The 18,298-nt window shown below is 37.9% G+C and overlaps 1 protein-coding gene and 1 pseudogene across 20 annotated transcripts in view; one reads left to right on the forward strand and one right to left on the reverse strand.

The window, feature by feature from the left end:
- The window catches only part of SYTL5 (synaptotagmin like 5), a 232,873-nt gene that overhangs the window by 160,521 nt on the left and 54,054 nt on the right, over window positions 1–18,298 (forward strand). For 15 of the 20 annotated variants that reach the window (XM_072744795.1, XM_072744791.1, XM_072744804.1 and 12 more), the window contains exons 4-6: window positions 11,616–11,731; window positions 13,107–13,215; window positions 16,521–16,655. In XM_072744795.1, the coding sequence (XP_072600896.1) occupies window positions 11,616–11,731; window positions 13,107–13,215; window positions 16,521–16,655 (360 nt within the window). The remainder of the gene's footprint in view (window positions 1–11,615; window positions 11,732–13,106; window positions 13,216–16,520; window positions 16,656–18,298) is intronic. The other 5 variants (XM_072744802.1, XM_072744801.1, XM_072744800.1 and 2 more) reach the window with 1 other exon arrangement.
- LOC140596277 (large ribosomal subunit protein eL8 pseudogene) lies at window positions 9,599–10,832 on the reverse strand (annotated as a pseudogene).

The following is an 18,298-nucleotide window of genomic DNA, read 5'->3' on the forward strand; positions in this document are numbered from 1 at the left end:
CCCTCCCCCCCCAGTTCGTTTCCCAGAGTTAGGAGTCTTTATGTTCCGTCTCCCTTTCTGATATTTCCCACACACTTCTGTTTTTAACTTCTAAATGCCACTTGTAATCACTGAAGCATACCTCTCAATACAAGACCCAAGGGTCTTGTGTATTTACACATTGCTAATTCAAAGTTTTGCCATCAATTGAGCTGATAGTATAGATGGTAATTACAGGCCTGACTGACACAAACTTTCCCCTAAATCTTGTCAGATCAACACTAGGTTATATTAATAAGAGATTAACTTGGGACGCCTGGGTGGTTCAGCAGATGAGCGTCTGCCTTTGGCCCAGGGTGTGATCCTGGAGTCCCAGGGTCGAGTCCCCACACCGGGCTCCCTGCATGCAGCCTGCTTCTCTCTCTGCCTATGTCACTGCCTCTCTCTCTCTCTGTCTCTAATGAATAAATAAATAAAATATTTTTTAAAAAATAAGAGATTAACTTTAAACGTGTTAAGTCCATGGAATTTGGAAATGGTTTGTTATAGAAGCTACTCTACCCAAACTAACACACCCCTTCCTGTATTTTTCCCCTTAATACTTATATGCTATGCATTTTACTTATTAGTCCTGTTTATTATCTTTCTTCTTCCATAAACTATAGGCTTTATAACCATGAGGGCAGAGGTTTTTATCTATACTGTTCACTGATGTAGTTCTTGTGCCTAAAAGAATGCCTATAGTAGGTACTCAGTGACTGTTAATGATAGATGGATAGATGGATGAACAAACAAATGAATGGATACATGAGTGAGTGAATAGATAGCAAGTTTCCAGTTAAAGCATTTCAGGCTTAAGCAAGTTATGGAACAAATATGGTTTTCTTCTGTCAGCATGGGGTTAAAAAATACAAAAAATCCATGAACTATGCCAAGTACATTTGCCCTCTGAACAGAGTAAATTTTCAGCTGTCACAGAAAGATAAAATACCAATTTTTGTTAGAAGAGTGTAATAATAAATAATAACAAATTGAAAATTCTGTGTCTTCCTTAGTAGGTGTTAGTACATCAATACAGAACTTTCGAATCACTTGTACTACTTTTATTGATGAAACAATAACTTAATAAACCCAACCATCCACCTATCCAAGTGATCCATCCATGCATCAACCCATCCATCCATCCCTTCTATGATATTTATTGATAACCTATTGGTATACTAGAAGATACAGATACAAAGATGAATAAAAACATGGACCACCCTCAGTGGTTTCACAATCTAAGGAAGAAGATGAGTTTATTACAGTATTGTCTCCTCAGTAGCATAAATTCTGGTTTTATGCATACAAATGCCTGAAGAAAGAAACAGAGCTTTCAATGAATTCTTAGGCTTCTGTGACAACAACTTATATCCTGTGACAGCTGGAAATGTACATGATGAGTGTCCAATTTGACATATCAAAATACCTCCTTATTTTTAGAGCTGAAAACAAAGACCATAACTTCACCACCATTCCTGCTACTCTTCTTATGTGATCTCAGAGATTTAAAACTATCTCTCAGTATTAAAAGTATCTCGTTTGCTGTTTATTCAGTGGTTTTCAAAAAGGAAGCATGAGTGATATTTTATTGGCAGCAAACACCCTTTGTTTGTTGCGAGGGAGTGTTGCAACACCACTGAGCTGTCTCCATGCTTAATAGACCATAAAATTGAAATTCTCACCCTGACCTCTAAGAGATGAGATGAGTCAGAAAGTGACTCATTCTCTAATCAGTTGGAAGCACAACCTTTATTGTCATTTACCTTAGATTGGATAAAAGTACAGAGATTTTATTGCTAGACCACTGGAACAATTTCTAGCGAGGACTGATAGGAGGCTACCTATTAAAGTGGGCTGAGCAGTCCTTGACATTTTCTCCAACCACTTCTCATTTTAACAAGTTGGTTGCTATAGGTCCAGTCTTAAATTTAACTCTAGAAATAGAATGAAAGAGACCCTGACAGAACCAGTTAGTTCATTGTGCTATCTTAATGAGAACTACAAAATTCCACATAATTATACTAGTGGAGGCAGTTGCCATCCAACACAAAGACAGTCATCATGATCATTTTTCCTAATCAGCACCCCAGTTGAACTCAGAAAGACAACATGATATGGAACCAGAACGTGAATTACTTCTACGGGAGTGATGACCTGATCTTATATTCGTACCATGTTGTGACATTTCATGCTGTGGTGTATCCTTGTGAGAGTCTTCATCTTTTTAAGGAAGGAGGAAACTGATGTTTTTGTTTTTGATGAATGGGTAATAATTACTGAAGTAGGTGAAAGATAACTGAAATAGATAAAATGTGAGTCTCTGCCAGTAAACTTGAAAGACGATAACGCCAACCGTTGGAAGATACACAGAGCGTGGAAGGGAATGTAGAGTCTTTTGTTGTGAGAAAGAGAAATCAGCCCCTGACATCTGGAACTGGTCTGATATTTATATGCAGGCTTTGATGCTGTTGGGAGATGAGCTGACACTCACAGTTAGGCCATGGTGTTCATCTGTGGGACATAATCTCAGAGCATCAGCATCCTGCAGGATTACTCTGCAACCATGATGAAGTGAGACAAAAGAATAATACATAGTTTTGTCTAAGCACAGACAAAACCAAGGTGACTGTTGAAGCCACAAAGTATGAAACAGCCCCCTTTCCTGACTAATATGAATGACCTGTTTCTTTACCAATTACAGCTTCAGCTTTGTTTTTGTTTGTCCTCCTACATAAAATTTAAGACATCGTTGTCCCCACTTCCTGACATCACCTAATCTAGACCAAATCCCTGCTCCCTCAAACTCTCTTCAAAATTACCTAACAGAAATCCAAATCCTGTATTAAATTCTTTGAAATGCCCTCTTACTGAGATGCCCCATGCTTCTTCATGGCATGCGTTTTCCTTTATTGTGATGAAAAAATCTCAGCTTGCTCAACCATAAGTGGGTTTCTGGTGATCTTTGGTTTTATGGGCATTGACGATTGTCACATAGTAATTTCAAAATCACCCCTACTTTATCAAATATCCATAATCTAGTTGTCAGTGAGAGATTCACATCAGAATGATCTCACAGTGAATCTCACCCAGAGAATTTTGGAGTGCCTTGACATGCTACATGATGTTGGCTGTGAGTTTTGCATATACGGCCTTTATTATATTGAGATATGTTCCCTCTAGACCTACTTGGTAGAGGGTTTTTATCATGAATGGGTATTGTACATTGTTAAGTGCCTTTTCTGCATCTATTGAAATGATCATGTGGTTTTTATCCTTTATCTTATTGACGTGATGTATCACATTGATTGTTTTGTGAATATTGAACCACCTTTGAATCCTGGGAATAAATCTGCCTGATTGTGGCATATGATTTTTTAAATATATTTTTGGATTCAGTTTGCTAATATTTTGTTGAGGATTTTTGCATTTATATTCATGAGAGTTATTGGCTTATAGTTCTCTCTTTTTTCTTGTGGTATCTTTATCTGGTTTTGGTATCAGGGTGTTACTGGCCTCATAAAATGAATTTGGAAGCTTTCCTTCCTTTTGTGTTTTTTTGAATAGTTTGAGGAGAATGGGTATTAACTCTTCTTTAAATGTTTGGTAAAATTTGACTGTGAAGCTGTCTGGTCCTGGGCTTTGGTTTGTTGGAAGTTTTTTTGATCGCTGATTCTCTTCTATTGAGGGTGATTGTTCTGTTCAGATTTTCTATTTCTTCCTGCTTCAGTTTTGGTAGGTTAATGTATTTCTAGGAATTTATCTGTTTCTTCTAGGTTGTTCAGTTAGTTGGCATATAGGTTTTCATAATAATCTGTTACAATTGTATTTCTGTGGTGTTGGTTGTTACTTTTCTTCCATTAGTGATTTTATTTGGGTCCTCCTTTTTTTTAATGAATCTTGTTTATCAGTTTTGCTGATCTTTTCAAAGAACTGGCTTCTGGTTTCATTGATCTGTTCTATTATTTTTTTAGTTTCTATATCATTTATTTCTGCTCTAATCTTTATTATTTCCTTCCTTTTTCTGGGTTTGGGTTTTGTTTGTTCTTCCTATGACATTCTTGTACATATGGCCTGGCAAACATGTATAGAAGTTTCCCTAAGGTGGGGTTTTTAAAATTATGGGTCATGACCCATTGATGGGTTATGACCAGCACTAAAACCAAAATAGAATAGAATACTCATAGGTATATGTACATGTGTAAATATTATAATAGATATATATATAAATAGAATAGAATACTCATAGGTATGTACGTGTGTAAATATTATAATATATATATAATATATGTGTGTGTGTGAATGTGTATGTTTGTATTCGTTTTCTGGGTTATGATATAAAATATATTTTTTACTGTGACCTATGCCAGAAATGTTTGAGAAGACTTCTCTAGGGAGTGCACCTAGGACTGAACTTGCAGGACAAATGGTATGAGCATTTTCAGCTTTACAAGTTAATGTTAAATTGTTTATCATAGTGGCTGTAGCAGTTTAAACTCCACCAGCATTATATAAAAGTTTTGGGGTTTTTTTGTTGTTGGTTTGCTTTTGTTTTTTGTTTTTTGTTTTTTTTTTTTTTACTTTACAATCTTACCAACACTTGGATTCATGAAAATTTTAAATTTTGCCAAACTGGGTGGTAAAAGTGGGTAACGTACTATGATTTTAATTTGAACTTTACTGATTACTAATGAGGTTGAGCATCTTTTCATAGGCTTATTAGTCTTTTTTGGTTCCTTTTTTGTGATATGACTATGTCCATTGCCCAATTTTCTGTTAGACTATTCGTCTTTACCAATTTGATTGCTTTTTTAATGACCTTCTTCACTTCTGGAAGTGCTTTTAAAGTCTATTTTGTCTGCTATTAATACAATTACATCAAGTTTTTTTTTAATTAATATTACATGGTATATGTCATTCTACCCTTGACTTTCAATCTTTCTGTGTCTGTATTCTTACAAACATATATATTTTATATATATACTTACGTACATATATATGCTATTTTAAATTATATGTATTTAAATATTTGCTATACACATATGCTATATACATAATAAATACATGTCTGGTATATACATATACATGCTATATGTATATGTTGTATATAATTTTTGAGGTTTAATCTGATATTTTTTCTTAAACTATAATTTGGCTACTTATACTAATTACTAAAATATGTACATTATTTTCTATTGTGATCACTGTAATATTTGCTTTTATGTAATATCCATATATTTTATTGGCTTTTATTTATATTTTCTACAGATTGATTGAAGTATATTTTTCTCATTCCATTTTATATTTTCTAATACTACAGATATATATGATTTTTTATTTTCAGTGGTCATCCTATAAATCACAACATTCATATTTAACTTTATGAATCAATAGTTTTACTTTTCTTCTCATTAATAAAAGGAACTTGATATTCTGTAACTTCATATATCTTCTTCCTGGATTATTTATACTTTTTGTTCTGTTTTAGCCATATCTTTTTGTTTGCTTTTGGGGTTTTGTTGTTGTTGAATTGTTTAGCCATATCTGATTTTTAAAAAGATTTTATTTATTTATTCGTGAGAGACACAGAGAGAGAGAGGCAGAGATATAGGCAGAGGGAGAAGCAGGCTCCCTGTGGGGAGGCTGATGCGGGACTCGATCCCAGGACCCTGAGATCATGGCCTGAGCCAAAGGCAGACACTCAACCACTGAGCCACCCAGGTGGTCTAGACATATCTTATTTTTTTATTCAATAATTAGATACTATAATTTTTGTTTAGACATCAGTGTTTGCTTAGATCTATCCACATATTTTACTAATTTCATTTATCATCATTTCTTTTTAAAATTGAGATCTCTTTTACCTCTTCTTCAAGTACAATCTTTAGAAGTTCTTTTAGTGAAACTCTGTTGACAATAAATCATTTCAGTGCTGAAAATTTTTTTATGTCATCCTCATTCCTGAGCAGTATTTTTTTTTGTACATACAATTTTAGGTTGAAAGTTATTTTCTCTCAGAACTTTGAAGATATCATTGACTGGATGGATTCCAGATTTCATTATTACTATTGAAAGTTAGCTATCATTCTAATTGTCATTCCTTTGTATGTAATTTGGGGAGATTTACCCTTTCTACCAACTTGTAAGATGTTCTCTTTTAACAGACGGTTCTGCAGTTTTACCCTAATGTGTCTAGGGATTTCTTTTTCAGTTTTTGTGTTTGGAAAGGAAGAGAGGAATATAGACCATCATCTCTGTAAGGCCAGGGTCGTTGTTTGTATTATTGACATCTTTACTCTTAGCCTTAGCAGAAGGCCTAACATGTAGTAGGAATGCAATAAATATTTTATGTGTAATGAGTAAATTTGTAAATTCTTTTTTTAAAATTTATTTATTTATTCATTCATTCATTCATTCATTCATTCATTCATGAGAGACAGAGAGAGAGAGAGGCAGAGACACAGGCAGAGGGAGAAGCAGGCTCCATGCAGGGAGCCCAATGTGGGACTTGATCCGGGGTCTCCAGGATCACGCCCTGGGTGGAAGGCGTCGCTAAACCGCTCAGGCACCCAGGCTGCCCACGTAAATAATTCTGATTAGTTTCCTTATGAATAATAGGAAGGAAATTCCTGTCTTATCTCAGCATATCTAATAAAAATGGCTTATCTCTGATCTCTCCAGCAGCTAATAGCAGATAACTAGGAAATGAATGTTATATTCATATTCTTTTTTTTCCCCTTGGGGTAAGATTACCTATTTTCCCTCTACAGATCTAAGGGGAACTTGACTTTCCATTTAAATAAGCTTCCATCTGAAAGTTAGAAGTGCCAAGAGTTAGACCTTAAAAACATATTAGGGCCTAGAAAACTCTGGATACTAAATAATCATTAATGAAAAATAATGAGGGTAATTGACTTCATTTCAAACTCATTCTTCAGAGTATGAGCCAGAGGAAACACTGAATATATTCCAAGCCTTGTATTTTTCAAATATTAGATTTATATGACAGAGAAGGATACAAATGTCACAGTGGGTATCGTGTTTATTTTCTTTTTTTTTTCGTGTTTATTTTCTTTACTCTTTTGCCCTCTCCTTAATTCCTATCACTCTGCACGCAGTGTGCATGTGTGGAGGTGTGCCTGCACACATGCGCACAATTATAGCCCATCAGATGGAATGCTCTGTATCATTCCTTCACTTCTATCAGTTTTCATCCTTACTTAAAGTTTTGTCATTGCTGACAGCTGGGAATTTTTTTCTGGCAGTTTAGCCACATGTAAAGGGTATGAGCTTTCAGTATAAATCCTGTTTCTGTCCTAATACCTGTATGCCTTTGGCAAGTTATTTAACCTTCATGAGCTTTGGCTTCCTCATCTGAAAGAGAGTAATGATAATAATAACTACTTCATAGCTTAGAGTGAGGATTAGAGATATATATTAAGTGCCTAGCACATTCCTTGTTATGTAGTATACACTCACTAGGTATTAGTTTGCCATTCTTCCAGCAAGACTCCCATCCACCCCCAGGTCCAGAGAACCTGGCAAAGGCATGATCCCAAGAGATTGTTCTTATGTTGTAGAGCTCTGAAAGGATGACTCCAGTGCACATCTGAGTTGAGCAAATACAAGGATTATACTTACTGTTTTTATAAGGATAGCAGGAGGTAATGACTAACAATACTGGGAAGATCTTATTTGTGTTAGGTGTTGGCAGCAGCTCTAGACATATATGGTAAAGAGGATATGGAAAACCATTTCCTGGGTCATGTAGACTGGTGCTGTCCCATTTTCCCCTGCCCCATGTAAAACTACTGTTGATGTGCTACCCACCTCCCCCATATCCCAAGAACATTAAAAAAAAAAAAAACCAGAAGTGAGATGTAGTTATGCCACTATTGGGTTGTTTTCAATTGCTGATCTGTATTATTTCCCTTGTTCTTTCTTTTTATGTAAACTCTTTCCTATTGCCGAGGTTGGCAAATTTTTCAAAACAAAAATTCCAGAGAGTAAATATTGTAGGCTTTGAAAGCCATGTGGTCTCTGTTAAAGATACTCAACTTTGCAACTCTACTATAACATAGAAAAGCAGCCAGAGACAATACATAAGCAAATGAGTATGGTTGTATTCCAATAAAACTTTAATTATGGACACTGAATTTTGAATATAATTCGTATAATTTTCATATGTCCCAAAATACTCTTCTTTTGACTTTTTCCAACCAATAAAAAATATAAAAACTATTTCTAGCTCCTAGACCATACAAAACATGTAATGGGGGGATGAATTTTGCCCACACAGTATTGTTTGCCGACCTCTGACCTATTGGTCTTATGAGTTTTCTGTATTTATTTTCTCACAACCTGTGCAAGTCATTTCCTGAGTTGAATATTAGAACAAATATATTTCTATGTTTAATTATTGTTTTACTTTTCTATTGCTCTCATAACAAATTTGGCAGCTTAAAACAGTGCAAATATATTATCTTCCTGTTCTGTAGCTCAGAAATATGGGATGGCTTGGTTTCTCTACTCAAGGTTCACAAGACTGAAATCAAAGTATTGGCTGGCTGAGCTCCTGTTGGAAGGCTTTGGAAAGATTTGGCTTCCAAGCTCACTTTGGTAGGCAGAATCTGATTCCTTATGGCTGTAGGAATGAGAGTCCTGTTTTCTTGTTTGCTGTTAGCTAAGAGCCAGCCTTAGCTCCAAGAATCCTCTCTCTCTGGACCTTGCATGTTGATGTCTGCCTCTCAGAGCCATCTTAGTGCATCAGATCTTTCTTACATTTGGAATCTTACTTCTGGTTTGGTAGCATTGCAGCATCACAGGTCTGATTTCCTCCTCCTCTTCCTGTTTTTTAAGGGCTCTGTGATTACTTTGGGTGTCCACCTAGATCATCTAAGACAATCTCCCTATTTTAAGGTCAGCTGATTAGCAACTTTAATTCCATTAGCAGAATTCAATCATGGCAGTACCAAGCATTTGGCTGACTAACGAACAAAGGTACAGGAACCATGAAGGGACATCTTGAGAATTCAGAATAACACAATTACCATCTCTATTTCCAACAGAAGTAATGATATATAAGTCCATGGAGTGCTTGAGATGTATCCAGAAATAATTTAACCCATTCAAGCATTTTGTTTTGATAGATTAGATCTTCTTAGATTTGATATATTCTGCAAATATATAGTATATAGTTTGTAGCTAATTCAGTAGGCCTTGCTTCTCAACAGACTATCTAGCCACTTGAGAGTAAATCTGAAATGTACATACTCTAGTTTTTCCTTTTGGTAACTTTCTCCAAGGGTAACAATTTCACTTTTTTTTCCAATAGTGAAACTGTGTTTCATATATAATTTAATTTTGTCTTTTATATTTAGAAGCAGCATTTCAGGGTAATTGCTGGTGGGGAACATATTGACATATTTTTCTGGGGTGTTTTTTTTAAATTTAGGATCCAATTATTAATTTCTAAATCCACTTAGTTACTGAGTCACATGTATATGATTCTTTTTTTTTTTTTTACATTAGCTGAAGGAGAACTTTTTATTTTATGTACAGAAAACTCAACAGCATCTACTCAGCCCAGTTTGGTGGCCAGTTCTTTAGTCTTTGCCTTTTCCAGCTTGGTGATGTGAGCCACTGACTTTGGACTCAGGATGTTGCCTCCCCAGTGGTGGCATATCTCATCATATCTGTCATTGTCATTGGCCCTGATGTCTTCTACCAGCTTTGTCAGAGCTCCTGAGTGTGAAGGTGACGGTGGTACAGGTCTTCCTATGGACCAGACACCTCAGCCTGATCTTTCTCCTTAATAATGCAGTAGGGCACCCCCATTTTATGACACAAGGAAGACAGGAAGACAGCCAGCTCAGTGGGATCCACATCATGTGCAATCACTACCACCTGATCCTTCTTGTTTTCCACCAAAGTGGTGAGAGTGTTAACCCCAGCTCAAAAGACAGACAGCCTCTTAGTGGGGACATCCCCTTTACCCGTAGCTTTCTTCTCAGCCCGGGCCAATAATCTCTGTTTTTTCTCTTGCTTTGTCTCTGGTCTGTACTTGTGGGCCAGCTTAAGCAGTTGAGTAGCTACTTGGCAGTCCAAGGCCTGGGTGAACTGGTTAATCATGGGAGGCACTTTTAAATGTTTATAGAGAATAGCCCTTTGCTGCTGTAGCTGGATGTAGCAGGGCCATTTGACAAAGCGGGTAAGGTCTCTTTTGGGCTGGACACCCTGTCCCATGCCAAAATTCTTGGGCCTTTAATTTAACAGGGGATTGACCACCTTCTTGGCCTCCTGCTTCTTCATGACAGCAAGAGCCAGGGCCACCTTCTCCCCTTTGCCTTCTTTCCTTTTGACATCTTGGGTTGCTGGAGGAGAGAGACATTTATGATTCTTAGGGCTAGAAATCTCTAGTTGACTCTCAGCTGCTTTTCTTCAGCCACCATGTCTGACTTATCACTAATCTTGCTGTGATTAGCAAGTGGCCCAAGAATCCATATCTTTCTTTTCACTCCTTGCTCCCACCACTGATAAACATCTTAATCATTTCCTATTAAATCTATTGTAATAACTTCCTAATTGGCCTGCCTCTAGTTTCTCCTTTGTCCATATGATGCTCCGGAGATTATATGATCCAACCTGAGCTTTAGAAAAATTGAGAGTTCATTCCAACTTCTTAGCATGGTATTCGAAGATTTCCACTGTATGACCCAATCCTACTTTCCAATCTCTTTCCTATTACAATCCTCTCTAGAAGTGTTTAGACGGGAGTAGTTGAACATTTTTGTACCAACACATCTATAAGCCATGTTCAGAGAAGGGTAAATAGGCCTGTGCAACTGGGATAAAGAGTTTGTGTAATCATTGCAGGCGGGGCTTTTAAAAATGAGCATGGTTGTTTAAAGATCCTTTTCCACCTTCAACATCCAGTTGATTATGAAATCCAGGCAGACCCTTCTGCTCCCTACATTTTTAATTTATCTCCTCATTTCTCTCAGTCTTGCCATTGCTCCAGCATGGGTCTTGTCATCTCTCTCCTGGACTACTGCCATGGCCAACCTGTCTCTTTGATCCATTTGCTCTTCACCCTAAGCCAGTCATCATATTACATCAAGGTATCATTCTAAAACAGAGTCTAATTGTGGCCCCCTTGTAACTTAGAACCTTCACTCATTCCCTGTTGTCTCCACTGAAGAGTATTTGCCGACTAATGCAGTGGTTAAGAACTTGAGCCCTAGACCAGAGTGCTTGGGATGGGATCCTGGCTCTATTACTTATCAGCTATGTGATATAAAACATGTCATTTTATTGCTCTAAGTGACAATTTCCTCATCTATAAAAAGAGGATAATGATGTTTATAAAGGATTGTTATGTGGATAAAAATATATGAAGTATGAAGAGCAATTAGCAAGTAACTGATGTATAGTATATATTTAAGTAATAGGAGCCATTATAATCACCATAAAATACTCTAGGCATTGAGATAGACTCTGTAAATGACTGGCTATTTTTTACACAATTAGGGATTTTTGACAGTTAATTATTTGGCTAAATAACTGGATGTCAATGTTCTCCCCTTTTTCTTGAGTAGACAGCTAAGGATTGTAACTGGTGAATGGTTCTTTGAAGAAAAGGCAAAGCGTTTCAAGCAAGTCAATGTTCTGGGCACTGATGTAGTCCGACAGTCCATCTTAAGAAGAAGTACAGGTAATTAAAGCAATTATTTGGTTTCAAAACTGTTTTAATCTTCATTTTGGTGGGCTACATAATTTTCCTGTATATGTTGCAGATAAACACAGTTGAATTTTCTGAATCCCTTAGATCATTTCAAAGCTCAGTAGCATGAAATCTAAATCTGCAATTTATACAAATGAAGAGGAAGTCAGTAGAAAATAAAATCCACAGTGCTTTTTCCATATATCTGACACACTGAGATTTTCAAAAGAGGCATTTATCTTCATCACAGATAGTTGTTTTCCTGAGTGCACTTCCAGTATTTTACCAAACATTTAAGAAAGTAATATGAAACAGATGAATTAGATGATTCACATTGTGAAAGCAATCCTTGATTTTTCAACATGATGTATTTCAGTAAAATTGCTTTTAAATGTTGTTTCTTTTACTAATCGAGTGGTTCGTTCTCAACCAAGAGGTGATGTGTATCATGCCCTTCTCCCTCAAGCCAGGGGAGCATTTAGAAATGTAAGGGAGCATTTCTGGGTGTTGCAATGACTATGGAATGAACAGCATTTAGTGAGCAGGAGCCAGGATGCTAAATGGCCCAAAATGCTCAGGACCCTTTCACTTAATGAAGAATTATACTGTCACCAAATGCAGCTAGCTCAACCTTGGGAATATATTCTCTGCATTCAAACTACAGTTTAGTTGGTTAAATGTTGATTGAAATTTGTGTTTAGGAGCATATTTCTCACGTATGGTGTAGTAAAGGTGGAGCAGGTATCTTCTGGCCTGTTCTAAGTTGTTGTATCTGCCATGTCGGGAGACAAATAGGAATACTAGCAAGGAAGGGCTTTCCCACATGGGTAAAGATCAGGTCTGATGCTCCTGGGGGACAAAATGAGTAGAGTTAGAATTAAGAAGTTAGTTCTGGTTGCTTTCCCCATTTAAGTCTCAGTACTTTTCAGAACATAGACTCCCTCAAGTCATGAAGTATATACACAGCTTCTCACTCTCAGGAAATCTAGTTTAGGTGCTCAGAAATCAGGTATTGTTTCTATAATCCTGTCTCTAGGGATTTTGAGTTCTCATGAACCCAGGCTTCTCTGCCCTAAAAATATCTGTAGAGGGATGATATACCCTTCCTCCATTGTAGTCATCCCTAGAAAGCTTATCTCAGCAAACCTCCCACAGATGAGTCCTGATCTTCATCTTCATTTAACTCCGCAACACTCAGCAGATTAGAAATAACTGTGTGACTAGGAGACGGGATGGGAATGTCATTGCCAATTACTATAGACTTCTTTGTCCTGTGCTAACGTAGGAAAGTGAATGAAGAATAGAAAATTGCTCTAATTTCTGGCCATTTTGCATGTAAATTTGTCTTCTGATTGTTTTTAATGAGGAACTGAAGAAAAACAAGGTCAAGAGCAACCCCGCCAGGACCCAGAAAAGGCAGACACTTCACCTTCTGCAGGACAAAAGGCCGGTCATGATGGACCCAGGAGAAAGGGGTAAGACACATCTTTTCCAAGGGAATAGTTGATCTGTATTCCAGAATCCTGTGAAATAAAGACTTCTTAGTTTTTCTTTATTTTTTTTTTTTAAAAAAGATTTTATTCATGAGAGAGAGAGAGAGAAAACACAAACAGGAAGGGCAGAGGGAGAAGGAGAAGGAGACTCCCCACTGAGCAGGGAGCCTGATGCAGGGCTCAGTCCCAGGACCCCAGGATCATGACCTGAGCCGAAGCAGATGCTTAACTGACTGAGTCACCCAGGCACCCCAAGACTCCTTAGTTTTTCAAGTTTGATGTCACTTCAGTGGCCTACAGAAGGTCAACATACTGACCAAGGCAACATTCTCCTATCATTCCCCTCAGGAAGTGCAATTTTACTTACTTCTCAGATAATTAAAGGTCCCCTTGGACCTGAACATGTAAAAGTTTTTATTTCATTTGACATATCTGGTCTCGCACTGAGTGGTTCTCATTGCTTCTGGGCAGAAGGTTCCATATCAGGGCTAGTCTTGTCTGTAAAGAAGTGACAACTGGCTTTGTTGTAGATTGTCACCACCCTCTCACAACTTTAGTGCTGATATATGAAATATCCAAATGAAAGATTTATTAATTGGGCTTAAAACATAATGTCCTGTGTTGAAAATGTGGGCCCCCTTAAGGGAGAAACCACATTTGGCTCCCTCAGTAACTTAATTCAGAAAATGTATGTCTCAAGTACAAAGAATAAGAATGGGAAGAACAAGGGGAAACAAGATTCGGGGGGGGGGGGACCTAGGAAACTGGGGGTATCAGGGCTTCCTCGGGGGAGAAAAAAGGCCCCTAAAATATCGGTTGAAAGAACCAAAAGGCCAACTTCTGCTTCCCAGATCAGCATTTTGCAGGTCTTCGTTTCTCAGACCACCATTGGTCTGTTTTGTAGCTTAGGTTGTGGGGGTTCTAATATCCACCAAGTCACTTGATGATTCTTTCTGGATAGCGTGGCTTTGTTCTCTCAGCAGAAAACAGTTTGAGAGACTGCTAGTATCTGAGCCTTTATCAGGCCCTAGAGAAAGTCTGTTTTTGTTCTGTTGTGCTTTTGTTTTTAGACTCTTGAACTGTGAGTAGGAATGAAACCTAAATGTCCTGTATCTCAGACACTCGCACCTAACCATGTCTTCATTAATTAGCAGAGATAAATGTGAGAGAGACTCACGTTGGCCTCAAGTGACCATACGTCCCACGTCTTGGTCCTTCCTGCCAGGTTAAACCCATTTGTCACCCTTCAGAGCTCCCACAATGCCTTGTGCCTGTGTATCACTCATTACATTGTAGTCTGACACCACCTCACAACTCCCCGGCCCCAGCACACACGTAATTGTAAGCTCCCTTAATGCTGGACCTGTGGCTTTTGGTTTTTGGTTTTGGTTTTTTGGGTTTTTTTGTTTGCTTGGTGAGTTTTTTGTTTTTTCTTTTTGTGCTACAGCCTCCAGCATGGTGCCTGGCTCGTCGAAAACAATCATTGGCTTGATTGAACGAGTAACTCTGAGCCCACCAGTGCTTGTGGGAGCTGTAGTGTGCAGACCCTAGCCCAGGCTTCACTGCGTAGGCTACAGAATAATGAACTTGGATCTGAGAGACAATAAATTGTATACCTCCGAATTGAAAACAGTCATACTGCTGGAATGAGCCTTGTGGGAACTCAAAACTGAGGTCTGACAGCTCCATTTTCAAGGAATGTAACTGCTGGTTGGGTGGAAAAGGTGCACACCTGAAAAGTTAATATGTATAGAAGAATTTTAGGAAAGTGTAAGATGACAATATGAGCTACCTGAAACGCTTTCTGAACTAAGATAAGGTATTAATTAACTACAAGGAATATCATCAGGCAATAAATAATTATTAAATAAGGGGCTTAGATCATCAATATTAGGAGGTCTCAGGGACCATGGGGAAAGACATCAAAGTTTAAGTGTGAGGGCGCCTGGATGGCTCAGCTGTTGAGCATCTGCCTTCAGCTCAGATGGTGATTCCGGATCCCAGGATCGAGTCCCCCATCAGGGAGCCTGTTTCTCCCTCTTCCTATGTCTTTGCCTCTCTCTCTGTGTCTCTCATGAATAAATAAAATCTTCAAAAAAATTGTAAACATGACTAGATGAGGACATTGAAAGATGGGCAGGTGTTTGGAATAGCGAAAGATGTGGAAGAGTGATGCCACATGGAGGAAGTAAAAGTTGAAGTATGGATGTTGAAGTATGGGCCGTGTACAAGGGGGTTCTCAGAGCAGCACAGATTGACATTATATTAAATGCTGTTCTCACCAAAAACTGCAATTTTCTGGTTAGATGGAAGCTTCTGACACTTTGACAAGACACTCTTCATATATCTTTGAAACAGACATCTTAGCAGCTTCTATTAAGATTGTCCCAGTATCTTTGGAATATATCCTACCCCCCTCCCACCTAGAAAACTAGCATATGAGGTAAATGAACTGGTTTCTCCCAATGCTATCACAAAAAGAATATGGCTTTGGTTCTCTGTTAAGGTATATTTGGAAACCTCCATGCCTTGGACATTCAGTAGCCTGGATCATGACTCAGGTCTCAGTTCCTGAAAAGCTATTTTTGCTCAAGTTCTAAATAATTTAGTAAAATGGGAATGTAGTCAGATTTCCTCCTACATGAGACACTTCATTGTTCAAACTTCACTCCCACAGGGAGAAATGTCACAGAAGATAGAAAGATGGCGTCCACCTCATGGATCTAGTCATTTATTCCACAAGAATTGATTGGGTTCTAATATATGCTAGGCTTCACTGTAGGGTTAGGGGACCTGGCAGGAAACAAGTTGGGCAGAGTTGCTGCTCTCATGGAGCTGTAGTCTAATAACTGACCACCTTGGTTTGTCCCAGGGGATCATTTTAGCTCCATTCTCTGAGGAAGGTGAGCTCAGGCTCCCTGTTCTTAGCATCCCTGCATATAGGCTCAATTTGGGCACTGCTTCTCCATTCTCAGGTGACAGTGGGGAGTTCCAAAGTTGATGATCTGCTTCCTAGAGGGGACAGAGGCCTGGCTTGCCAGCAAGTGGTATGACCGCAGGAGAATGTTGTAACTTGCTCTACCATCACCCTTGACAGTTACTGCAGAGGCACTGGGAGCTCCCCAGAACCTCTCAGCCCCGAGGCCACTTTATTGAAGAATTACTTAATGTTGAAAATACTAGAAATGGTATTCATTTTTTTAAGAAATGGCATTCTTGAAGTGAAATTTTAAAATGCTTTCTCTCTTCTGTTACTTTTAAGTATATACATATTCATATAATTTCAGATTTCTTCTTAGCAAGTTCAGATCAGCAACCAGAGGAGAAATCATAACTCCGAAAACTGAAAGCGGGCGGAGCTACAGCTTGGACTTAGACAGCCAGAACTTTCGGAGTTTAAAGTCAGTCCCTGGTTTAGACAGGTAAGACACATACAGATTGGGCAGTGGTATAGCCTGAGAAGAAAGTTGATGTATTTCCATTCAAAGACTGCTTCTAGGTACCTGTAAAGTGTTACCTCTTGGAGAACACTTGACATAACATGAAAAGCCAGGAGAGTAGTTTTTAACTGAAATGGAACGCATTTAACCTTCTGGAATTACAGCTATCAGAATCATCTGTGTTACCAATAGGGCTGAGACTTGATGTTTTGGGGTTTAGGGCTATAGTTCAAATGGAGGGGTACAGAGAGAAGAAATACTTCTCATTGATTTTTTTTTCTGTTGAAGCTTCTAAAAAAAAAAAAAACAACCTCCAAGCACTATAGATATTCCTTGCAGCTTTTTAAAAAATTATTAATAATTTCATCCCTTGAATTGCTCCAGATTTTCCATAAATTCCACTTCTTTCTAGTTCCACCTCATCTAACTCATTATCAATGGGGCCAAGTGCAAATCTCCTATGCACAGAGTTATCACCTTGTCAAGAAAAGCAAGAAGGAAATGTAGCCAAGAGCATAGTCATTTCATATCACACTTGACTTTCTTTATCCTGTTGGGATGTAAGTCAAGGCTTATTTTCATGCTGAATGTATTACCAAAGACCATGATGAGAAAAAACCTCTACCCTCAGGTTTCACTGCTTGGTCCAAACATTAACTCCTTTTTGTTTTCTTGGAGCTGCAGTAAGTCTGCAGAGCCAGGTAGCAACACTTCCTCAGGTTATACAAGCAGAATCAAATTCTCTCCTGCAATTCATTTTAGAATATGAAACAGCAAATTCCCCTAGAGAGGACCCTCTCCTGACTATTCATTTCCCCCCCCATGGTGACTCTCCGTACCTGTTCCCTTTTTCTCTGTAACGTTGCTGCAAAGTAGTACACTTTATGTAAAACCACACAGCAAAAAAATAAGGGAGCAGAAAACAAATCATTTATCATCCACTATCAAAAGATCATCACTATATTCAGTATTTTTCAAATTTTCAAAAAATAAATATATTTCCTTTGTGATAAGAAAATAAAACTTTGGTTGCTTATGTCCTTGAGATAGTTTCCTTTGACTTACGTTGGGGTAGCCCCGTGCCAAGTTCCACAGAATCTTTATATAAAAATCTCATTTTTGTTTTTGGTTGTTGAACTCCTGACTCTCAGTGCTCCAAATTGTTTAGAGATGATAAACAACTAGCTTAGTGTTGCTATTTTTGCTCAGCCTTTTGGGGACTCCATGGATGAGCTATGTTGGCAAAGACTTCAGGCTAGCATTTAAGAGGGACAATACATATAAAAAGAAGAAAGATGGAATTCTTGTTAAAACATTTTTTAAGAAAATCTCCTGACCCAACAAACAGATAATTCCATTTTAAATTAATTAGTCTTATGGTTGCTTAACGAGAATAAGGGGCATGGTCTCCAGTATCACAGGGCTTTTGCTGTTCTTCCAAAATCCATCTGCCTGGGTTTATTTCTCATATGTTATCTACTGCGGGGTATAAGTAATCATTAAGTTATAAAGCCATATGGACATGTTTCACCAAACACTGGCTTATTAATCTAGGATTTTCTTGTTCTTGTTGTAAACTGAAAGGAGGTAAAGCAGACTTTATCTTTTAAATTTTAAGTACCTGA

Source organism: Vulpes vulpes, chromosome X (assembly GCF_048418805.1).
Source record: "Vulpes vulpes isolate BD-2025 chromosome X, VulVul3, whole genome shotgun sequence".
In the NCBI taxonomy this organism is placed as follows: domain Eukaryota; kingdom Metazoa; phylum Chordata; class Mammalia; order Carnivora; family Canidae; genus Vulpes; species Vulpes vulpes.